We start from the raw sequence: 25,406 nt of genomic DNA, 5'->3' as shown, positions 1-25,406 counted from the left end.
TGCTCGGGCCAAGGATTAGGATACAGACAAGTTCTGTGATAAAAACAGGTCAGAAAGGGGAACCTAAAAGGAAACTAGGCTCTGATCTTCACTCTGGAGTCTTCTTTTTCAAATTATAACGAGCCGAGAACTGTCCTATTAGGTGTGGCTGAGGAAAGCATGCAGAGATCTGAACTTCTTTCGTTGCTACATAAGCAATTACTTCAGTCATTCAAGAGCTAATTTCTAGCAGCTTTAACCTTTCCACTTCACCTGTCCAGTTCTCAGATGATTGCTAGAGACCATCAGCTGGTCAAGGAAGCAGAACTTAAAGCAAGGACTGAACTGGGAAGGGCATTTGTTGCTGCAAGACAACACAATATTTGACACAGCGTGACTGAAACAGCACAGAATTATCTTACACGTTCCTTAGAACAGATGCTTGCATTAGCTAGGTAACATTGAGGGCAGAACTGAGAACAAAATGACACCAATGAATTCATGTTAAAAATCTTTATGTGAATATAAAAGAATCATTTCCAAAGAAATAAAACAAAAAGGAGTTTAAAAATTAGTGCAACTTTTCAAGTTCTAAGCAATACAGTGTTTACAGCTGTTTTCAACTGACAATGTAGACACTGATACAACAGGAAACCTTACCTCTAGCTGTGGACTAATGGGGGGAAAGGAACAAAGCAAGGAAGCCTTAAGAAAATTATTTTGCTAGACATGATCAACTCAAACAGTTATCTTCATTTTCTAATTTCTAGGCTATGGCTACTTAAATAAAACATTGGTATTGCTTATATTTTTTACTTTCAAGTAAGTGTATATTGTAGAAAATAGAATACCTATGTACATATATATTTAATGAAGAAAAAACTGTTGGGTGAAAAATCTATTTTTAGTGACTTAATCCACTACAATACAGTTGTTCTAAAATTCACCTTCTCAAAACTGCTGCCTGATCCACCGTGAGTAAAAAGAACCTAATAGCCCTAAATTTGTATTATTGCTACAAAACACTTCTCTTCCATCGTGGTTATTTCCTTAGATCTTATATCAAAGAAAATCCCGAGTTAAATGATATGCCATGAAAACTTATTTTTGCTTCTTTGGATTCATACTACCCGTTTGACCAGAAACCAACCAGAATTACTGATGGTGCTGATGAAATTCAGCAGGATTCCACAGGTTCACCACACATGAATCTGTTCCTGTGAAATCTGGACATGCACACTGCATCAGAGCATTGGATTTATGTTGTTCTGCTGTTACGTGGCACGTGAAACACAGCTACAACACAGCAGCTCTACTGGTAGCTTTTGTTTGATGTTAACGATGTTAACATTAAAATAATACTTTCATTCCTTTTTGCACCCCCAGATGAGGTGAAGTGAACACGACAGTATGGCTTAGGTTCAAATGACTATTTCTGTGCATCACTTCCTCATTCACAGAGCATCACCCAAGTTTAACCAGTTACAAAACAGCCGCTGTACTGCAGGTTCCCCAAATCCTAAAGAAACAGTAAATAAGATTGTATTTAAGTTTTAACAGCTTGAAAAAATAAGTAAAATTTTCTTCAAATATTAAACACTTTAAATTTCTGCATCCTCGATAGGTTTACCAGAGACTGCTCCTACTCTGAAAAAGGCTTATTCCCATCTGTAATCAGGTATTTCAATTTCTCATTGCTGCTTAGAAGACACTCTTCTAATTAAATAAGGAGGTTCTTGATCATTTTTTGGTCCCAGGGTCTGCAGTTTTGAGAAGTGTACAGAGATATTTGCTCCAAGGTTTTCACTATTCAGCACCCGATACGACTACTGACACAGCTCTACTACTGTGAGAAACACCGCATGTACCAAGCCTATGAACTAGATGAATACTTGAATGATGTCCATCAAAGTTTTCATGCTGTAAAGAACAAAGGTTAAGAGACTCATCCCACATCATCAACAACAGGTTCATATTTCACCAGAACACACTGAAGTACCAGACTTTAAGCAATGTAAGCATCCTGCTATCGCTTACTCATGTTCTACTGCTCACCACCATCTCCCACACCACTAACAGATCAAACACACAATTGTATCTTAAGAATACAAAAACAAAACCATCACTGCCGCAGTAAAAAGACTTCAAAACTCAAGAGGTAGTCAAAGAAGCAGAGAGTCCTGAAGAACACAAACTGACAGACACAACTGTTCAAGAGCAGTTTGTTGGAATGTTCTTTGCTCATATCACCCCACCTTTCAGATGGATCTGGCTTTGAAATAATGCCTTGTATAGATACATGTTACACAAGAATAAATCTTTATGCGGTGCTTAGGTGTATAAGACTGTAAGCCACTGACACTATTAAGAAGCAATGCTTATTAAGTATTAAAAATGAGAAGTTTCCTTTTCTCTAGCATTGCATTCAGTGCCCAAGAAGGCAAGAAGGGAAAGAAGATTGGGAAAGGAAAAAAAAATCAAACAAGCCATACTGAGGGGCATACAAAATGCAAGACTACTCAAAATACACAATTCAAATCATACTCAAAGTAGAAACTTCAATTCTGCAAAGCAAAGCTGAACCCAGCTCTCTAAGAAAAGATGGCCTTAGTGGTGAAGGTACCATATGCTCTCCTTGATGCCTATGGTTGAGATTTATATTAGATTACAGACAGGTGCAGCAACCTCATATGCATACTGTTAAGTGTATTCATTTTAAGGAGTGCTATTACTTTATGTTATTGAATCAGTTATAATGAAGTTGTTCTAGAGTTTGCAAAAAAAGGGTGGACATAAATTTCTTAAAAAATACAGTCCACAAAAAAATAGAACACTTTTTCAATAAAGGGACACATGTTTGGAGAAAGGTAGCAACTTCCCCACCTCAAGTGTCAGGTATCACTCCTGGCTTTTCTCCCTCAGTTCCTGCTGCCAAGGATTAGCAAAGCAGCTTTTCGCTCATCTGCATAGCACAGTTCAGAATAATTGCAGTGAAACTACATTGAAAACTGAAGAAAAATAGTTACTATTCCTAACATTATATAAATAGCTGGAAATAAGTAGCTGCAAATAAAGGTTTCTTCCTACACCATCACCACCTGCACAGTGGTCCCCTCATCCACCCACATATCTCGCAAATGCAGTGCACAGGTATTCCAGACTTTTAAAACATAGCCCAGACTTGAGTTAATACAATAGCTCTTTTTTTCTTAAGTAGGAGAAAAGACAGCTTATTTGGCTTTGGTGAATTCAACATCTTAAAGATAGGATTTCCCTAGCGTATATAAGCACTAACTTGATCTTTATTTAAATAGGCTGCATAAATGTGTCTCTGACTTGAGATGACAAAGTCTGTCTCTTGTAACAAACAACTAATAATACAATTCTCAATTTTTTTTTAAATAAATGCAAATATTTTCTTGCTTCTAAAATTGTATTTTATATTATATAAGTATTTTTAAAGCATGTTACCAATTTTTTAAACATCATATTAGAAATGTCAAATATTGCCAGTTTCCTGAAGCATATTTTTGCATAACATCTTCCTATTACAAAAGTCAACTATCTCAAATACATTGATTAGTTTTAAATATATAGTGCCAATTTTTATATTTACAATATATATTCAAGACAAATACAAATCTTAAGTTGTGCTTGTCAATACATACGGTAGTTACTAAATCTGCTTCTACTGTGCTACCTTCCAGATGCCATTGATCTTGATAAATTCTGATGCTGAATTCACAGATGTCCACCACTGTAACATTATCTTTCAACAAATAGTTGAAGTGGAAGCTACAAAACATTTAAGGACACTTTAGCATGTGAGCTTCCCTCCTGGTCCTTATGGTTTAATCAGATGTTGCGCTTGGTACTTTAACGGGAAGATTCCTTCTGGTATTGGTGACATGGCGCTGTTGAGCTAGGAAGGAACGTCCTGGGCCATCCCTGCAGGTACCACCACTGCCAAGCAGTCTCGCTTCCATACCTAATTTCTGAAGTGTTAGGCTCTGCAAATAAGATAACACTTATTACACACAGCAAACAAAAAATGGTCATCTTTCACACACATAGTTAATATGCACAAATAACTGTTTTTACTGTACTTCTAGTAGAACCTTGTGGTGCCATAAAAAGTATGAACCAGTGCAAAAGAAAACAAGATTCATTCATTACAGAGTATGTTAATTTTAGTTTATTGTAAAGTTGTTCCTTTATTAAGCATGATGTTTAGCTTTGCTTTCACTGTTTGATTTTCCTTCCTGGTACTAATGAAACTCTTTATGTTACTTCAAATGAAAATGAGCTTTTTCTAGTCCTTTCCACAGCAATCTAAGATTTAACACTGCAATGATGTTATAGTATGACTAGTTTAATTTCACGAATGCCATGCCAAAGACTCTGCAAATCTGAAGAAAGATTCTGAAAGTCTTCAGAATCATGGCCTCTCTTTGCCTGAAGTTATATAAGAAGTGACTATTAAGTCACTTCTCCTGTACCAAAGCCAAGCAGAAAAAATGAAATATAATAATTTTACCAAATAGTTGACTATTAAAACATTTTCCCATAATTTCACTATTGGGAATGTTGATACTGGTGTTTTCCAAGTTAACTCAAGACTGAAAACTAGCTAGGACTCATTAAACTTAGCATTCTTGCCTGCAGTCAGGATTAGGAAGTGCTTCAAACTTGGGGTCTCAGGCTCCTCTTTTTTCCTTAGTTCAATGTTTTTAGGCATGAGGCCATGCTAAACTACAAGTTGGATATTTCAGACAAGTAGCTAAATTACTGGCTTTCTGTCCTAAGCACCAGTTTATACAGAACATCAAAAACAAACAAGAGAGTTAATATTTCATTGCCACATTTTGCAACATGTACTTTTAAGATTTCTAAAATACTGACAAATGATCTTTTGACCCACCTTGTTATACCACGCAGTTACAATTAAATTTTCCTCATAATCACGTAACTTAGCAAGTTTGTATTCAGCCTGGAGAGATTGAAGAAGACAATCTCAATTAAAACACAGAAATAATCTGCATAAATTTACTGCAGCTCAGTGAAGGAATTAAGTTATGCAGTAGCAAAGCTTAAGCATGCAAAGTAACCAGAAGGTGTACAATCGTAAATAAAGTTGTTTCCTTAAACAAGGCAGAGATACCTGAGACACTGACTACCTCAAGGAGCAACTAACCTTTGCAGAAACTGCACGTCAACTTAGAAACTTATTTTCAAACAGGAAAAAAAAAAAACAAAACACGTATGAAAGTGTATTGCAAAGTCTAAACTGTTGTGCTGTATTTCACTTAAAACTTCTTAAAAGTTTTTAGAAATATTCCAAATTCGTGTTTCAGATGTACAAGGAAAGACACTGCTAAATATCTATAGGTCTAACAGTCTGTGCTGCTCCGAAATAAAAGGAGCATTAGAGGGTACTGGATCATGAGTAACTTAGGTGTCTAACGTTCAAGAACACATTAACAGAAGTTACTTTAAAGTATATATAGGTTTTACCTCCAATGCTTCAATTTTTTTGTCTCTCTCTGTTATCTGTTTTCTGAGCAACATAATTTCTGCTGATGCTGGATTCAGTTTGGGGTCCAAGGTTTTTATCACCTATTAAAAGGCAAAACAAAAATTCATTACATATCAGCTTTGCACTTCACTTCCTCACAGGAGAAATACAAAAACAGACTGAGCACAAGTTGGGCAATGAGGATAATAATCAAGTTTTTGTTTTCTTAATCCAGTATGAAATAGGATATTAAAAGTTATTGAAGAATGACTAATGCATCTCATGCTTCAAGCTGAACTATATATACTCATACATTTTTGACTGGAATCAAGTAATCAAGGGTAGGAGAGATTTGGGAACAGGACAAATCAATATATCCAACAATATATGTATCTTCAGAAATACACCACTCACGTTTCTTGCTTTCTCAAGGTACATTTTATATCTTTCTTCCATTGCTTTCATGTCCTCATCTTTTTTCCGCAAAGCTGCTTCCAGCTCACCGATCTTCTGGGCTGTTTGTAGAAACCGTGAACAATGTCAACCAAAGCAAAGATAGACACGGTACTTAAACCCCATCCCCTCCCCCTTTCCTCCCTCCCCCCAGCTAAGAAACTTTTTAGCTGCTATACAGTTTCTTACCATATGGTCCCATCTGACTCTGAACTCCCATTTTGCAGGGTATCATTCAACAAAAGTAATGACCCAACCAACCTCTGCCTCTGTGTGCAAAACAAGCAAGCAAACAAACAAAAAAACCCCACCAAAACAAAAAAAAACAAACCCCAAGCGATTGTTTTTTTCTTCTCTGTTGCACATTTCAAATCTACACTCAAGAAAGAAGCCTTATCCAGACCAGTATCTCATATCCCAGAGACTATGCAAACCATTTAAGAAGAAGCAACATAGATCCACCAAGAGGAAAAAAAACCTCACTTACGGTTCTGACTAACATCAGGCTGTAGTTCTGCAAGAGCAGCCTCTTTCTTCTGTAACTCATCATGAACTTCACTCAATTTTTCCCTAAAAATGAAAAAATTAAACTTAATTCTATGCATGATTTCATGCACAGTTCTAAGACACAGCAGTTGCAAGTTAACTGTAGGAAATGTTTAAGGAACAATTTTAAACTCTGTTGATTCTTTTGAGTTTAAATATTTCTATACATTTTTGTAGAGCAATACCAGCTGTAACTGAGATTCCATGTAAAAGTTACCTAAGGTTAAAAGCAAAAAAAGTGAACAACAAAAGAACCTCTCTAGCACCTCCTTAGCAGGAGCGGCTAGATACATTTTAGAACAATTAAAAGCATTTTGAGTTGAGCAAGCTTGATGTTTATAAGTGCTATAGAATTGGAACAATTAAATCGCCACTGGTGAAGAAGAGATGGTTCAGTGGATACCACTGTAACAAGATTATCAAAGATCAAAGCATAAGGATTCAAATGCTATTACTTAAGACAGTGACTCACAAAAAAAACTCAAGACATCACTATGAAGACTTGTGTAGTTTACATGCTACAAGAATCAAACTATTTGGCGTAATTAATTAATGTGGATATACATGTGTTACTTACATATGTGCTGCCAATTTCTGCTTCAGGTTGCTAGACTACAAAGGAGAGTTAAAATTCAGTTAATTTCAGTATTTCACAATGTGCAGTATTGAAAACAATCCTACAAGTGATCCTTGAAAACCTGTCACACCTAAAAAAGTCAGGCCAGCAGCTTCATTTTTTATTTATTCCCATAACTGCATTCATACTTCTGGCACCAAATAGATACCAACTCCAGTATCCTTCTTTCTTTAAAGTTATCCTTCTCATGAGAACACCATAAGCATAAAACTAGAGACTTACTGAAGTGAAGTAAAAGGCAGAGGAGTTACAGCTTCTTAAATGGGGAGGGAAAAAAGGAAAAAAGCATCTAGCTAGAATCCTACTTTTTTAGTATCTGTCAACACCAAATACACTGAAAAAGAAAAGGTGTTCTAAACAATATTTGATGCTGCACTGAAGGATTTTAAATAAGAACTGCTAAGACATGCTCATCAGGGTCAAGAAAGCTGAGCTTTCACTTACTCCTTCTGTCTTGGAACCTTGCTCCTGTAAAGTCTTTTGCAGATCTTCAATCTGCTGTTGTAACTCTCCAATACGCTCCTTGTTTAGTCTTTGAGGTAGAAGAGTCAAGAAAAGAGCAGACCACAGGACAGTGAGATTTTTCTTCCTGACTGGATGATAATTTTGACGAGGCTTTTACCCAGCAGGTAAAACTCAACTAAGAATCAGAGCTAAGAGTAATCTACAGACAACAGTTTCTTCATATCAAGCCAGACTCAGAGCTGCCACATTTTACATCATATTTAAGACTTCCATATTGCTTGTTATCCCTTTCTGTTCGTTTCATACTTGTGAAATTAAATGGGCAACTGGCTGCCAGCAGAGGGCTGTGCTACAGATACCTCCCACTCCAAAGAACGAGAAACCACGTCTTGCTATATTTCAGATGCTGTTTCACCCCCATTACCTTTTTTCAGTTTCTAGTTCATTTACTGTCCACTGCTTTTGCTCCAGCTGTTTCTGGAGCTCTATAATACGTTCATTTTCTGATCCTTCCTGTTGCAGTAGAAGCATCTTATTTTCATGCTGAAGCTGAATAAACATTTCTCTGAAAAAAGAAAACAAGAAAAACCTAAGAATGAAACAGTCACCACTGATTAAGAAATAATAAGAGATAATATTCCTATTCACCTTAAGTTGAACACGAGTTCCCCTGAAGAATATGTATAGGGCAATAATTCAATTCTGGATGCAAAGGTAAATTAAAATTCTCAAACATCACAAAAAGATTTCCTTGAGATGAGCAAAGTTGTAAACTATGTAACTGCAAACTCAAATTATTTGGGTCTTTATGCTTCACTCTGCCAGACTTGCAGAGTAATCAGAGCTAGCAACTAGCTAATCTATTTTAGCTGCTGCATGTTTTTGTGTATTCCATATAGAAAACTGTAATGTTTTTAAGAAAGACTGCAAATCTATTATAGCATGGGGAAATCATTACTGACAACTACATGGAGGGGTCTACGTAAACATGAGGGATGCAAATCGAGAAGTGGGTAAAAACGCCCTGAAAATACTGAGCTTTCATGGAGAAAATTAATATTATGTCCTATCCACAAAAATCATAAAACAAACTGAGCCTTTATGTCTTACCTATATTCCACCGGCAAAAGCTCAGCAGCAAGATTATCCTGACTTTTAACACGAGATGCATCTGAAATTGCATGGGAGGCTCAGTTTAACAAACATACAAAAATCACTGATTATGAAAGAAAAGCCTTTGAAGATAAAGCAGTACCTGTTCGACTCAGATGATCCTGCTGCATCTGTGAATACCGGAGCTCTTCATTAGTCTCTTTCAATGTATCACACTGTACAATCAGCCTCTAAGTACACAAATTTGAGATGGTAGTAATTAATACTGCAACATTTTAAGCCCAAATAACGTTAATAACGGCTAGTACTAACTTTTTTCTTTTAATATTTTTCTTTTACTGAGATAGATTACACAAACTCAGCACACTTGTTTTCGTTAGCTGTTCAAATAAGCTCACACTTACCTCTTTTTCTTTGACTAAAGCTTCATGTTTTTCTTCAAGTCGTTTCATTTCAAATGCTAACTTATCAGCTCTTTTAGATTCTTCAGACAGCTTGTTATGAAGCTCCTGGACCTTTTTATTAAGAGATTACATTTAGGATACAAACATATGAGGGACATTTAGAATTACGTTAGAAACTTCATCCTATCCTATGATCATCAACATAAATATTACTCTATAAATTTTCCTGACACTAAGAACATTATATACAAGTGGTGATCTCAGTAGCAGCTAAACAGTTTCTCACAGGAATACAAGGTAGCTCAGTTAAAGTAAAGGAGAAAAACCTCCAAATAATGGACAACCAACCAATCAAGAAGGAAGCTACAGTTAAGACTGTTAATATGCTTGTTTTTCTATTTTTTAAAAGTGAAGAGCTCTAAAAAGTATAAGGATATAATACAGGTTAAGTCCATGGTCTGTTAAATTAATGTTGATGTTGTCATCCTTAAGAGGTAGCCACCATTTTTGAATATTCAAGTCCATGGCATTTTAGATTAAGCTACTTTTTTTTTTTCATTGGAAAAAATATATATTTTTTCATTTAGGGTAAGAGTATCTGCAGAAAAAAAATAACATCTTTAGTATGGGTGCAGCCCTACCTGCCTTTTGTAGGTTTCTAATTGGGCACGGGCTGCATTGGCTTTCCTTAATTCATCTTCCAGACTGACTGTGTTGTGCATGTACATCATGTTAGTTTCCTGCAGAGATTTGACTTGTCTTCGGAAGTCGTTCAGATCCTGCAGCTTTTTACGATACACTTCAACAGTTGATTCCAGCTTACTTGCTTTGTCTGCAGTAGCTCTTAAAGGATAAGCAGGAATTAGAAGACAGACTGTTCTTTCAAAGATTAAATAAATCAGATTCCTCTTACATGCACGTTCAAGCTATTTTCAAAGGAAGATTCAACACATTTCAGAGTAGAGTTAAATCTTGCAGCTTTGTTTTTAACTGCAAACCTGCCCTTATGTGCAAAGATAGTTTATAAAAAGTGAAATCACCACAGGGCTTAAGTTGGACTAAGTCAGTCACATGCCAGAAGTACGAGAGGAGGTTAGTGTATCAAATATCTCTATGGAATTCTGCAGAGTGTAAATTAAATACACTACAACATCCTGTGGTACAAAGTCACCCCAAAGTTCTGATAATTGGAAAGGACAAAAATGCAGATATCTTCATTACAGGGATACTGTGAGAACAACCATTAGCAGATATAACCAAGGGTTGCCAGCTGACCATTAACAAAGTTTATTATCTGTCTCATAACACTAGAAGGCAGTGCATGAAAGTTACATGGGAAAATCTATAACTAAGATTTGTTTCTGATGTTATTTAGGAACCACTATAGTGTAAACACCTGAAATCATTTTTTCCCCCCAAGTTTTATTCATACTATGGCCATTGATCCTGGCATAAGAAAAAACCAAGCATGGACTTTTTCCTGTGGCAACATGGCATTCCCCAGTTTTCCCTTCTCTTTGTTGGGACATGAGTGCTGCAAGAGAGACTAGAGATAACACTGGAGGCTAAGTACACATTCACAGATACAAACATTCTTAAGAAATACAAAGCTTTGGGTTTAGTCATTAAATTCTACTAGTGTGGAGCAGGATTACATACCTAAGAACATCATTTTCATCTTTCAGAGCTCTAGATTCTTCAGCCAAAGAGGTTAGTTCGTTGTTTCTATGCTGTAGTTCAATCAGTTGTTTTTCTAGATCTTCACAATGGACACGATAATCATCTTTGGCAGCTTCAAGCCTACCACATCAAAAACAGGAAGTCTGTTAAGAACATTCATCACACACTTTGCTTATAATGTTCCACTAAGTACTAGAACTATTAAAAATAAACTTTTAAAAAGGAAACCTATTGATTTAAGAAGCCAAAAAAATGGTACAGTAAGCATGAAGCATTTAAATGTCTATTTTTTTTAACCCACAATGGATTATATTACATATTGTACATTTATTATATTTATTATTATTTCAGGGAATCATAAGAGAAAATGAAAATGCTTATTTTTGTTTGTTTGTTTTTAAAATATGGATCACAAAGTGAACGGGCCATAAAACAGTGATTACAAAATAACAACTTGTTTTTCTTCTTAAGGTTAAAGACTGTCTTTAAAATAGGTTACGTTAATATAGTCATAAAAAGCATCTATAGCAAAATAAATTAAGATGGAAAATCCTGAAAGACTACCAGGAATTCTCAGGATATATTTGACATGACGATAAAAAGCTTTTTTGAAAGAAAAATCAAATGGTTTCATACCTGAAGTTTTCTTCCTGCAGCTGTTCTAGCTGCAACTGCGCATGAAAATACTTTTTTGCAACCACAGTATTTGGATCATCAAGAGAGTCATCTAATTGCTCCAGCCTGTCATTCAGAATCTCATTTTCTGACACCAAGCTGTTTTTTTCATCCTGAAGGGCAGCCACCTAATACAGATAAAACAGCATCAACATTGTAAAACCTGCCCAATTGGAAAGAATTAAAGCAAGACAGCAGCATGTCACCACATTAGTTTATGAGAAAGGCTGAGTGTTTAGAAACTTGAGAATGTAATATACACAGCATACAGATGTTTAGTGTTTGAAAGTTGTGAAGCACTAAAGGAAAGGTATCTCTAAAAAAAAGAAACTTTCGTAACTGAAACCATGGAAAAGGCGTACAATGCGATATGGAGAGAAACTGATTTTAGTAGAAAAGATAGAAATGGGTACCATACAAAAACTGTTAAGTACTGGTGTAAAAGTACTCTCCATCTTGCTTGTCCTTAACAATAAAAGCAGGATGGCACTGGCTAGCACATTAACACAGTACTGCCGTGCGCTCAGCAGTGAACGGCTGCGCAAGAAGCAGTTCCAAGCGCCATAAGCTGGTAAGCACACACACAAAAGAAAAAACCTAGACTGCTTCAGAGCATGCAATTTTTGCAGCAATCAAACAAGTTCGAAACTGAGTGTTCACAGCTAAGCAAATGAGAATACAACACTGTACTGAAACAGTAAGTATATTAACAGCCATAAAAACGGGGAAGGATTAAGAGGGTAGAACTTTTAATGTTTTTCTAGTGAAAACTACTGTGTTAATTTTAACATCCTGTCAAACATAAGAGCATGTAGCATGTGTTAGTTAACTGGCATTTAAACAGGGACAATATGCTCTGTGGGTTATGCTTTCCTAAATCATAAAGAAAACCTACCTTTCTTATATTCTTGGAATATATCAAGGAAGACTGAGACCTTACAAGTGAATTTATTAAGAATTAGTTTAAATGAGAAGTGTCAATCATTATTATGGCTTCAATAAATAAGTTAAAAAAGCATATCATGGTGACATTATTAGATAAAACATCAGATACATACAACCTAAACAATGCAACATTAAGAAACAACTTGTTTGTGATTGTAACTTAAAAATTTTATCAAACAGATCTAAGAAACAAAACTATTTCCTGAAGCACTTCATTAGATGCTGCCTTTCTAGGTCCAGCCCTTTTCAAGTACCGGGTAACAACTTATTGTATACCTGCATGCACAAACACCTGTGAGTAAATAGCATATCTGCCTTACTCAGTGTAATACTTCCTGTCCAAGGTTCAGCCACTCCTTAAACCATAGAACGGCCTTGGTTGAGAAGGCCCTCAATGCTCATTCAGTTCCAACCCCCTGCTATGTACAGGGTCACCAACAACCAGAACAGGCTGCCCAGAGCCACATCCAGCCTGGCCTTAAATGCCTGCAGGGATGGGGCATCCACAACCTGCTTGGGCAGCCTGTTCCAGCACATCACCACTCTCTGTATGAAAATTTTCCTCCTAATATCTGATCTAAACCTCTCCCATCTCTGTTTAAAACCACTCCTCCTTGACCTATCACTGTCCACCCTCTTAAAACAGTTGCTCCCCCTCTTGTTTAATTGCTCCCTTCAAATACTGGAAGGTCTCAATGAGGTCTCCCTGGAGCCTTCTCTTCTCCAAGCTAAACAAGCCCAGTTCCCTTAACCTTTCTTCATCTCTAGAAGTGAGAATTTCTGAATAGTAAACACAATGCTTTCCAAAGTTTAGCAACAGTAATCTGCAAGTACAACTTAAAAGAGATTGTTTTCTCCTTCAGGGCTCTACTCAGAAGAACTTTTACGTCTCTGCTTTCACCAAGAAGGCTTACTATTCCTCCAGGAAAAATAATTGAATATTTTACATCCCTAAGAATATCTTATTTATCTATAGTTAGTAATCAGAACTTCCTTTCTATGCAGACTCTACTATTTCAGTCATTACAGTCTGTAAGACATTCAAAATTGGTCTCTGGAGTTTTTTATTACTAAGGCTCCTACAGCCAGCACAGCACTCTGGTTCCTACAAGAAGATGCCACACAAATGTTTGCTTTGTACAAAATCAAATATGAGATGAGCTGCTTTAGCACATAAACCTCTTTCTATTCTCAGAATGTAGCACCACAAAACAGGAATCAGATTTAGGGCTAGCACTTTTCTCATTTTCTTTAGAAAAAAAGATAAAAATAAAAAATTCACGTCCTCACTGCTGTGAATTCAACCCTCCTTTCTCAAAAGAGACTCATTTAACTGCTATTACCATTAAAAGCAGAAGTACATGTATTATCTTTGCAGTTAAGCAGGGGACTAAGCAAGCAACTAGCTTCTTATTTCTATTTCCCGAAGTATTCTCCATGATCAAACTGTGCACAAGAAAGCTCAAATTTTTAGATACATTTTATCTTTTATCAACTGCTTTTGAAAACAGCATAATTTTCCTATGATTAAATCTAATGACTGGTTAGTAAATGAATGATTGTGTTTGTTTTAATATAAGGTCCAAAAAACTAACAGCAGCAGTGATTACAAGCCAAAGTATCTTTGTTTTGATGACTGTTTGCTACTAGAGGCGAACATAAGGGTAGCAATGGAGCAACCTCTGGGTTAAGAGTTGACACAGGACCTCAGCTTATGCTTCCATCAGGAAAGTCACTACATTCCAGTGCAGAGAATGGTTGCTTTCCCCCCCAAGAAAACACAATTTAGAAATCTCATTAAAAGTTACATGAATACAAAATTCACTTTGACTTTCCTAAAATCTGCATCTTAACACCACCACTTGTACATATTAAAGAAATAAGCTGTTATTTCTTACCTGTAAATCTAGCTCTTGACATCTTTGTGCCAGCTCTTCTTTTTCTGCAATTGCTTCTTGAAGATCCTCCAAAGCTTTTTTAAGCTTTTAAAGAACAAAGACAGTCAAACACTTCTAGTCTCCAAAATGTCTAAATTGTTTAAATAAATCATTTAAAGAAGGACATTAGGCACTCATACAGAGTTGGAAACCTATATATACTGTTTGATCAGAACCTCAGTTCATTTAACCACAGTTTAAATGAGTACTGCTTGTATATACTGCCAAGTATTGAAACTCTAACATTTAGATTCAATACAACAAATTATGCTAAAAGCAAAACAAAAACGAACAAAACCAGGGGTAACTGTATTGTCACAATTTCAAAATCTATATTTCAAAATCTATGCCTGTTAAATGTCTTCAGTTCTTTGGATCACATATGCCTATTAACTAAGTTAAGAGACATGTGGATCAAGTCTAAAAGTGGGATGCCTGTCTTCCTTTTCTCACCATTAACTTTATTGTCAATACAGCAACATCTTTCTAAATTTAGGCTTACTCTGGACAATCAAACAACCTTCATCTCAGAAGAAAATACAAGCATTTAGCCTGATACAGCTGAACCTTGATGTATACTTAGCTCTTCTTGCTACATGGGTTTGAATTGGCAGGTTCTACCCCATCGAGGATTACCTAGCTTTCGCCATCTATACTTAAAAGAAAATTTATTAGCACAAGCCTTTTAATCCATTTTTTAGAATTGGCACTAAAAGAGAGCATTACCTTACTGTGTAATACCTGATATCGCAATATTGCTCTACCCTCTTTGAACCAGTATAGTTAAATCATGTCAGCTCTGACTGGAAGAGACATCAAGAAGTTTGTACAGAGAAATGACAAAAAGATCTAATTTATTGTTGTTTTGTAGTTGGAGGATTTGTCTTTTTGTTTTGCTTTTAGAAGTGGAGAGGAAGAGCAGTCCTCTTCGTTTAGGGGAGATCAAGGTACCAACGTAATGTTCAGTCTTGAACTACAACAACTATAAAGTATTAAGCAGCTACCTGCTGTTCCATTTCACTTGATTCATCACTTGCAGAAGGACCCATCGCTTCCTTGCTCATGAGCTACAGAAAAAGGCCATGGGAAAAAAAAAGAAGGGTTAAATAGAAGGTTAATATTCTGAAAAATCCACTGTCTACTGCATATCAGCTGTATTTTCTATCACGTCCTTGATCCCCTCCAATACATAAAAATAGATTAATAATAACAATACTCGCTGCTGATGAAGGATTTGAAGAAAATCTAGAGTAAGATGACAGATCCTCTCCCCCCAACACTCCAATTGAAGTGCAAACAGTAACATGTTACTGGATGAATATATTCCCTAGTCAAGTTAAAACAGCAGACCAGAAGACAGGATATCACCCCACAAATTTAACAGATATCATACTTCTTTGTATCACTGTAAGCTAACTGTCATTAAAAGCAAACAATGAGAACACTAACACAGCTTTCCCTGTGTTTCTCTGATACAAAGATGCACATTGTCAGCAAATAAAGGGCTTTACTGGTTACTCAGGAAGTACAGTATTATTTCTCGACCTCCTTCAGAAGGTTCGATTAGTCAGAAAACAACAAATGAGGTGTATGGATTCATTTCTGCAAATAGGATGGACTTAAAAACTATATATAGCTCATTTAAATCAGAAAATTTTAAAGTCTAGTACTATCTCCACTGTTATCTTGACTGGGTGCAGTTACACGTTAATTTTTGTCTAATGTCAGTACTGCAGTTGTTGACCACTTCCACATTTTGCTGAGCTACAGTCCTGACTCTCATAAATGTGGCTATAATCTAAGGTGGACCACTGAGATGACCCAACTAAGAACGTAATAAGATGGCAGTGGAAGAGAACCATGGTGAAAACAGAGATGCAGTTGGGAGTTCGTATATCAGGAGCGGGAGCAAGCAGTCAGAACAGTGCAGCCCCACGGTTACAATCAGCACTGGATACACGACTATCAATGGGGAGGAAATTTCGATATGGATTCCAACACAATTAGCAGTTGGTGATGAGATACATTTCTTAACGTTTCTAGATACACCTCAAAAGGTTGTACATTTGGACATGGGACTAAAACCAAGGCTCTTTGGTTGGAGTCTATTGTGTCCTAATCTTCCCAGATGGCACAGGGAAGTATTTACATTATCCCTCAGTCTTTATTTGATTAAAGGATTCACGCACACACAAAAATATACATATGTACATAAAAATCAACAGATAGTTATGCAAATTTCTCAGCTGACTGCACTAGGCTAGGAATTACTTACTTCTTGAATGGCTGTCATGACAACATGTTGAACAGATTCTTCAAGGGTCATGATATTTTGTATGTGTTCTGTGGAAAACAAGATTTGTAGTGATTTATAACAATGTTCATCTTAATGGTTTGAACTACTTGACAGCTTCTTAGAAAGATCCAGGAGAAACTGTTCCCTAAAATGCTGATTCTAAACAGGTAGTGCTCTTCTCATACAGATCCACCACCACCATAACCCAATAAAACAGTAAGGAATAATAAATTCCTAAGTGAACAAATTTATCCTATGTACAATAGAGAAAGGAGATCAGGACATCCATATTTCCACAGCACTTTTTCTAATACCTACCTATACAGATGTACATGAATATGTTTGTGCAAAAAGCCAAGGCCCTTGCAACTGAGTTAGTAAATCAAATGTAACAAAAGACAGTTACTGCTGGAATCTTCATTCCCAATGCAACCTGACAGCTTACTTCCTAAGCACTCTTTGATGCAATCATTCCAGACTACCTAGGAATCAAACCTATTCTATGAATGAAAGCATGGCAAGGATTTCCTAGCCACCAGCTCTCATGAGAGGAACCAACTAAAACTACCTCTAAAGACAAACAAAAAGACAAACAATTCCCCCATGCATTTTTCAGAGTATTCTTACCTGACCTTGAACAAAGTTTGAGTTTTATACACAAATTTCCATAGGTTTTCTGATTTTAAGTAAATGTCTGCTTCAGATTAAGCATATGAATGCAACGGAGACTTCTTGATACGTAAGAAAGATTCTACATGCCTTCCACCTTAAAGATCACCACATCCCGAGGCAATCTGCTGTTTGTTCGTCAGATTAAGGCAGTGCATACCTTGTTTCCTTTCACAGTTGACCGCACAGCCTAAAATAAGCTGCATAAGCCTTCCCAGTTCAGTAGGATCTGAGTTCTCAGAAATCTTATTTAAGTCTGGAATAAGTTCTTCTGAAATCTGCTGATCCAAAAACTGAAAAATAATTGAAAAGAGAAACTGGACTTTTGTTTTTGATTACCATTAAATTATGAGTCACTTAAGAAATTTCGGCAATGAAGAGACCATTAATAAATTTGTTATTACAAAAACTTAAGGAAGGATAAGATTTTAAATATTAAATGTGGAGATACAAACTAAAAAATACTGGTTTATGAGAGAATACATATTATTAGACTAGGAAATCTGAAACGACCTCGATAAAACAGATTTTCTTAACACATTTGTTATAGGACTTCATACCTGAAACAGATGTAACACAAACTATACTTTTTTTGGCTAAGAAAAAGCAGTGCTGAACTCCCTCTCCTCAATTTGAGTGTGTATTGGTAGGGGGTACTCAATACAGTGCTAGCCAATGTCTTTTATGAGCCTCCGTACCTAGAGTTTGCTTCCAATCTAATCTAAAGTAGATGGCATTAAGATATACTAAAATCAGTCAGCATTTCTCTATTGCCATCTAGTTATGCACATTCATCTATGTGTGTTATCTGTGTTGTGTTTTTTTTTAATGACCATTTGCAGAAAAAAATAAAACGGCAGTAAGTTAAAAGATCTTATGACAGCCCTAAAATATGAGATAATTATTTTCTTCTACCAACAGTATATATATATTCATTCTAAATTCAGTTCCTTCCTAATCTTTAAAGAGCTTTTCATCAATCTAAACAAACTCCACTTCTGGGCTCACCAGAGAACCTCAATCCTGGCAATACGGAATGGCTTGGCACTTGATATCACAACAGGTAAGACCAGGAAGCAGTAAGAGGATCAGGTAAGTTTTTCTACACCATATCCAATGCATCACTGTAATCACTACCTATACAAAATTCAATGTTTGCTATTAGTGTGGTTTTGTTTCTTTTGTTTTCCTTTTAAATCACAACATAGCATCCAACTATAGCTACTGTACTGCTCCTGTGCAACGGAGAACACCATAATCTTTATCAACAGAATTTGTAATTTTAATCTCCTAGCTTCTAGACGAATATGAGTAAAACTAGACTAAGGCTGTTAAATGTGTCCCTGCTGTGTAGAAAAGGATTAAAGCTTCTCAGAAGGAGCAAATATGAGGGTACACCCAAAAGCCTGCAGGATTCTGTAGATCAGTACTTCTGATATTTGCCTAGGCAGCAACAGGAAAATGGTTTCCAGATTATGCTCCAAGTCTTAACTAAATTATACATGCTTAAATATGTATACGCACGATGCACATAAACATATCCAATTTTATATGATTATACTAATTTTATCTTCATTCAGACCTCTCATTTAACCAAATAATTACTACATACGTCCTACCCTAAAAGCCCATCAAACACACTACTTAGCTGAAAGAGAAAATAAAAGCCCTAATTGAAGGAGAAAAACATGTTTATTGATTAGAACAATCAGAATTCCATACCTCATGATAGTAGTCCATAATCCCTTGCAGTATTTTCTTCAGATTACTGGACTAATTGTTGTACATGAAAGATAAGGTTACAGATTTTTATTAATTAACTACAGCGAAATTAATAATTTTACAATCAAATGTTTATAAAGCAGCTCTGGAAGAGGACCACAGTGACAGAGGAAGAGAAATATCACAACCATGCACAAATTCCAGAAGGCACTCAAACTATTAATAAACAGTTCAAGTATGTACAAAGTAACCTCAACAAGTCTGAGCTTAATTCTGATCTGTGGGTTTTGAACTACTAGGCAGGCTCAGGAGAGACACGATATCTACACTCACAACACTTTTATTAATCACAGTTTTTAATACCTTTATCCTCCAGTTGTCACCAACATCCTCTTTAATGCGATTCAGCCAAGATGCATCAAACCAAGCAACATCTCTGAAATGAAATTAAACAATTGAAGCATTAATAAGCACACATGTAAATAAATAAGGCACCAGATTCTCAGCATTAAATCATCATGATGTTTAACTAGGGTCTTTAATGAAGCATGAACTCCAGGAGACTGCATGTTATACTCATGTCACAGGAAATTTCCATCCTCCTGGCTGAATTAAGATAGCATCTTCCTGGGCAGAAAGAATTTCTTTACATGTTTGAGCCTCCTAGACCAGAAAACACAAGTAGGCAAAGGCATTTGACACACTTAGTTAATATACCTACCAAAGCAGTAACAGTTCTGTACAAAAATGTCATCATTTGGAAAGCGCTACCTACTTTTGTACATTTGGACTTGTCACAGCATTCACTACGATTAATCAAAGGCACTTATCAAGGAAAAGAATAAACATTTCCTCTACTTTCGTTTTATAGTAGTTGTTTTTTGTCTATTTTCTATCTCCGGTTACCCTGGACTGAACTATATTCATTTCAACAGCATAAATGAGTTGCAACTTTTACACAGTATTGATGTACTGATATCAAAGCACTTAATGCAAGACAGATATTATCCCCACTTACTATCCACTACCTCGCTTGTGAATAAAATTGCCCAGGGCCTCAACAAGCCTAGCACCACAAACACAGAGTAAGCCTGAGTTCTGGCCATTACACTACACTGCTGCTACAGACCTTACTTGTAGGAATGCTGATTATTACTTGTTCTCTGACTGACATACTAGTTTAGCAATAGTGGCATCCTGCAGGGACATCTAGCTAAGTAACAGTGACAAACAGAGCTTGTTAACATGCAGCACAGAGATGCTGGGAAGCGACCCTCAGCAAACCTGAAAAGGGCGAGCTGTCTTTACACAATACACTTAAAATCTGTAGAAAAAAACCTTCTTAGACTGACAAGTAATTTCTTAATAATTAAAAATATAGTCTGTGCAGGAAATAATAATTCAGACTTCGCCTATATTACTTGAATCACCACTAAAACCAAAGCTGCAGTGATAACTAGTTTCAATAAAAGCCTCATGTCAGAACTGAAAAAGATCATATTTTTTTCCTTATTACTCTTAAGTATAAATTTAATAATATGGTACTGGAATATCTCCTCATCCCCTTCTCCATTTTATCACTTTATTATACCACCATATTTTTGTTCAAGGGAGGATTTAAAGACACGCTTCATTTTCTGCTACAGGCCACCTGCTCTGAATTTATAACTGTACAATAAACCTCTGGGTGGGAAAGTGCCTTAAATACACAAGCCTTAAGAAATTAAATACCTGTTCTTTGAACTTATGAATCAACTTACATTTGATGAAGCACCTGAGCCATGGCAACACCACTGGTCAAGTCCTGTACATTTCTGCAAGGTGCGGCAGTATTGAACGTCTGCAACTAGAAGAGCACAAAATGTATTTCTTAGTCAGTGGACAGAAGGACATAACATTAGTTACTATTTCCCTTTTTCTATTTAAGAAAATGTCTTTTCATTATAGGCAACCTAAGATCTTTTTTGAATGATATAGATTCTAACCCAATTACCTCAGTATTTGTAGCTGTTGATTGATCTTAAAAGTTTGCATTACCATGCTTTGTTCTTGCACATTAGTGTTTTTATCATAAATCAGCTTATAGAGCACTAATTTAGGAAAGTAAGGTCACATTCATCCACCCCTCAGATTATATCGGAACACTTAATTCTGGGCATATATTGCCTCAAGATAAATTGGCATCAAACAGGAAGTGAATAGTAAGATAAAAAGAATCCAGTCTTTTACTCAATGCACTTTGTAACAGAAGTCACAACACAACGACGGTGTCCTGAGATTATTTGGTGATAAAGAACAGAAGGGAGAAAATTACGTAAAAATACAGAAAAATGCAGTTATGTGAGAGCTACTGCAACAGTTTTTGCTCTTCACCTCTATCAGAAAAGCAGATTACAGGTGAAAGCTCTTTATAGGAAGTTTACTGATCTATTCTATATGAATGACTTAACCTAATCCTTGTGTTCTAGCTACTGCTTCTAGGCACAAGTATAAATACAGTCCCTTTGTGCTAGGACTACACAAACAAGATTCAGCTCCCATCCTGACCATTCAAATTTAACAGCCAAACTCAAAGAAAGAACAACGTCAATACTTCTCCACTGTTACAGAGCACTGCAATGAGCAATTGCCTATCAGACTGCTATATGCACAGTAACCAAGTATCCCATCGTTCTGAGATACCATCCATGATACCAGCATCACACATCCACTGGACACTCTTTTGTCAGGCTACCTACCAAGCTCTGCATACTATACTAACAGTTTCAAGCTATAAAGCCTTAAAACAGAGGTACCCAGGTCCACAAGTCACACCACAGTCAGCAAAAAGCTTCTATAACTTAAACCCAGAGGGGTGGGAAACAAACAAACACAGTTCTTTTTTAAAACCCTGTATTAGAGCAAGCAAGAAGTCAGTAATCCCTTGTAGGTTACATAAAAGATTAAGCAGAACACAAACCGAAGTGGCAGTGATTGACAGCACTGCTTTCTGATAGCACAGCAGCTTCCATGTCAATGCAGGAGCAGACACAGGAGCTCACACATTAAGACTCAGCATGCTAGAATACAGGGTTTTATGGCATGATACTTCAGTGCTGCCTTTGGATATACACCCTGGTAAACCAAATAAATCACTAAGTAGGGTAACAGGTTCTGTCGTTTTAGTTCTATGACCAAGGTCACCTGAGTCTGCAAAAGCAGAGCAAATAGCTTTGGAAAACCTTGTGGTGTGTAGCTGCTGGTATCTAGCAGAACAACAGCTCATTAGGATTACGGGAAAAGCAAGACCAAGAGTCTTAGTTTCTCTGCACATTTGAAAGTGTTATAAGAGTCTACAAACAATATGACAGTAGAGGTATTAATTATCCTCCAATCCCCATGCCAGTGCAGTCATTTCCTCTGAGTGTTTTCTCTGTATTTACAAAACCAACACAATTTGGGAGCACAGGGAAGAGGCTGGTAGAAGCAGCTGTACATTCTTAGTCTGCACCAGTACTAATTTGTTCAAACTTGATTAGTTTTTCTAAATATAGCTTCAAGGACACACTGCTGCTCCAGCTAAAGACCATTTCAGGAGGCTGGCTTAAACAATCACCCCGCTTACTGCTACATCAGGAGCAGATATCTTTCTCATAGGTATACACTGTGACTATACACAGGACTAAGTCATATACACAGGACACGAACATTACAAATGCTGTCAGTGTCATAAAGCACTGAAGTAAAGAACTAGAGTGTCTTAAAGACACTTGAAGAAGGAGATCATAACCAAGCAGAAGCAAGGTCTTCCTGTAAACAAAGCAGTTCAGTAGGCTTTCATACCAGCGACTGGAAAAAGCACCTAAGTTTTGTCAGTGACTTGTGTGCCATAAAGACCAAGCTTTTATCATGACATGATTTTCATTAAGCTTTGGACACAACAAGATTCAATTGACCCATCTCACGCTTGTCACCTGCACCTCATTTCACATACTACAGCTCTGATTTTAGATGAGGAGGGCTAATGCAAAATGAGCTATGGGGAGTGACTCCAACACACGCTGTACTTCCAATCCCCACATGTATTCCCCATTCACTTTCCTCCCCCTTTTATTAAATTACAGTGACTACAGATGGCACACACCAAAACACACATACGCTGTAACACTGCAACATACACACATACATATATTTAAAGGGCAGAGTGCAGAAATGCCTCACATCTGCACAGGACCTCACAAATACTTTCAAGGCATTATAGATCTCTAGCTATACCCCTACAGAGGATCTGTTATGCAGAAGTGACCCATATGTAGGGAAGTTTATCTTAACACTGCTCCAGTTTAGAGACAAAAACAGCAGAAAACTCTGAGAGGTACAGTACCAGAAGACATCCAAGCAGCTTTTACTGAAGAAAGTGCTTGTTATTATAGCACCTAAACACAAAAGATCCTGCCGCATCCCCAGCCCTACTATAGAGCTCTTACCATCCCACTCATAGAATGGCCTGGGTTGAAAAGGCCATGACCACAAAATGACTATCCAGTTTGAACCCCCGTGCTGTGTGTAGGGCTGCCAACCACCAGCCCAGGCTGCCCAGAGCCACATCCAGCCTGGCCTTGAATGCCTGCAGGGATGGGGCATCCACTCCTACCCAGAGCTGACTTCCCATGCAGGAACCAGTCTATCTTTTTCACATACACTACTCTTTTCTTAGGAACTCGCACACATCCCTTGTGTAGTTTAATGCAACTCCATTAAATTTTCTGTAACGTCATCAAAACATTCAGTTCAGTGACAGCCACGTTACAGAACTAACAGGTAGCATTTTTAGGCATTCTTTCAGCTCTGGGCAATGAATGTTTCCTATTATAAAATGTGCCAAAATTGTGAGGGGAAAAACCAAGGAGATAGAGCAGCAGAACACAAATTCATAAGCAATATGACCAGACTTTTGTTGCACTGAAAAACAAACAAGTGCAAACTTTTATAACGACAGAGACTTGCACAGCCCTCCTTAGATGACTCCTGTATGTTGCGTCAGGATTCCCCTTCAGACCCAGCATGCACTCAGAGCTGGATATTGCGGCCATACTAAACAATTAGGCATAAAAGAAACTAGGAAAGAACAAACTAAAGAAGCTCTGGGGTTTCTGCTCCTGATGACTGTTACTGTTAATTACAGAGCGGTTTCCACACTGGAGAACCACTGCTTGGGCCCACAGGATATTCACCAGCCCGTCTCCACACAGCGTTATCTCTGTCAGACCGTTTCACGACGCAGGCCCGGTTCCGGCCCGGTTCCCTCACACCGCCTCAGCCCCCGGCCCGCCCTCCATCACCGCAGCAGCCACGCGAGCCCAACAGGTGCCCGCACGCCGCTCCCCGCCGCCCCCGCGCGGCTCTGACGGAACGGCCTCTCCGCGCCGGGGCTGTCCCGGGGGTGCAGGTAGGACGGCCCGCCCGCGCCACTCACCCACAGGATGAGGCTGTCACAGAGCAACGGGTCCGCCGCCTTCGCCTCCATGGCGTCAGCCTCCTCTCGGCGCCCGCCGCCTCCGCTCACGGCAGTTGCGTAAGCATCCGATGCGCGAAGCGCGCTTACGGCGGGAACCAGGCGCAGCTGACGTGACAGCGCCCACCACGCGCCCACCCCCACGCGGAGGGAGGAACGGTACTCTCCGCACGTACACGTCAATGCCCGCCCCTGCCTTCAAACGTCGGGAGTGGCAGAGGGCGCCACCAATCAGCGGGCAGAGCTGCGGCTGTTCACACCAATCACGGGGGAGTATTCGTGTGGGCGGGGCTACGTCACTTGGCGCTGTTTACCTCACAGTTTACCTCAGCGGTCGGTTGCGTGGTAGGCCGCTCGGTGGCAGGTGACGCACCTGATCGGTACCGTGGGCCGGGAGACGGTGGCGACGGCTCCCAACCTCCTTCCGCAGCCACAGGCCCTGCGCAGGAGGTGGCGCTCCGCCACAACATGGCGGCTGCCGCCAAACCGGCCCGGTGCCGCAGGGAGCTGCTGGCGTGGCCAAGTCGTAGGTAGGTCGGCCCGCCTGCACCAGCCGCACTGCTGCTCTCAGGGCAGAAATCGCTTAAAATACAGAATCAGGTTTAAAACTCCCTTCTGAAATATCTGTGAATAAAGCTCTCAAAATTCCTTCACGACCCTTCAATGAATATACCCTCCGATATCAGATATGTTTTTGGGCTATTTTTTATGATACACACTTTTACTTGTCTGTTATTGATTCTTCTTTGGCAGATTAAAACCGTAGTGGATGAATTGGGCAGTACTTACATGACCTTCCCCTCTTAAAGCTGTCCAGCAACACAAAAGGCTTACTGAAAACAGGCTTTTTTGTTTGTTTGTTTTCATGTTAGTTTT

General features: G+C 38.0%; 1 protein-coding gene across 2 annotated transcripts; it reads right to left on the bottom strand.

Annotated features, from left to right (window-relative positions):
* Positions 1 to 477: 477 nt before the first annotated feature.
* Positions 478 to 24,670, bottom strand: HOOK1 (hook microtubule tethering protein 1). Of its 2 annotated transcripts, none has more exons than XM_072343408.1 (22): positions 24,492 to 24,670; positions 20,797 to 20,882; positions 19,400 to 19,472; positions 19,037 to 19,087; positions 17,475 to 17,607; positions 16,625 to 16,692; positions 15,354 to 15,416; positions 14,311 to 14,394; positions 11,429 to 11,595; positions 10,772 to 10,912; positions 9,754 to 9,955; positions 9,113 to 9,223; positions 8,851 to 8,938; positions 8,706 to 8,766; positions 8,020 to 8,160; positions 7,575 to 7,662; positions 7,071 to 7,105; positions 6,435 to 6,517; positions 5,909 to 6,009; positions 5,494 to 5,595; positions 4,901 to 4,969; positions 478 to 3,989 (listed from the first exon to the last, which is right to left on the bottom strand). In XM_072343408.1, exons 1-22 carry the CDS (start codon positions 24,540 to 24,542, stop codon positions 3,831 to 3,833), a joined length of 2,157 nt encoding a protein of 718 aa, XP_072199509.1. In that variant the 5' UTR covers positions 24,543 to 24,670; the 3' UTR covers positions 478 to 3,830. The 2 variants fall into 2 exon arrangements, with proteins under 2 accessions (XP_072199509.1, XP_072199510.1); XM_072343409.1 differs by having other exon boundaries at positions 24,496 to 24,615.
* Positions 24,671 to 25,406: the final 736 nt, after the last annotated feature.

This window comes from Excalfactoria chinensis, chromosome 8 (assembly GCF_039878825.1).
Source record: "Excalfactoria chinensis isolate bCotChi1 chromosome 8, bCotChi1.hap2, whole genome shotgun sequence".
Lineage (NCBI taxonomy): Eukaryota > Metazoa > Chordata > Aves > Galliformes > Phasianidae > Excalfactoria > Excalfactoria chinensis.
This window is presented reverse-complemented; position numbering and strand designations above follow the sequence as displayed.

Excerpts from the sequence above, each read along its gene's own strand:
- HOOK1 (XM_072343408.1), bottom strand. The coding sequence starts at position 24,542 with ATGGAGGCGAAGGCGGCGGACCCGTTGCTCTGTGACAGCCTCATCCTG. Across the intron at positions 8,767-8,850 it reads GGATCATCTGAGTCGAACAG|ATGCATCTCGTGTTAAAAGT; the intron begins GTACTGCTTTAT and ends ATGCAATTTCAG. Across the intron at positions 8,161-8,705 it reads CTTTTGCCGGTGGAATATAG|AGAAATGTTTATTCAGCTTC; the intron begins GTAAGACATAAA and ends TTCTTTTTTCAG.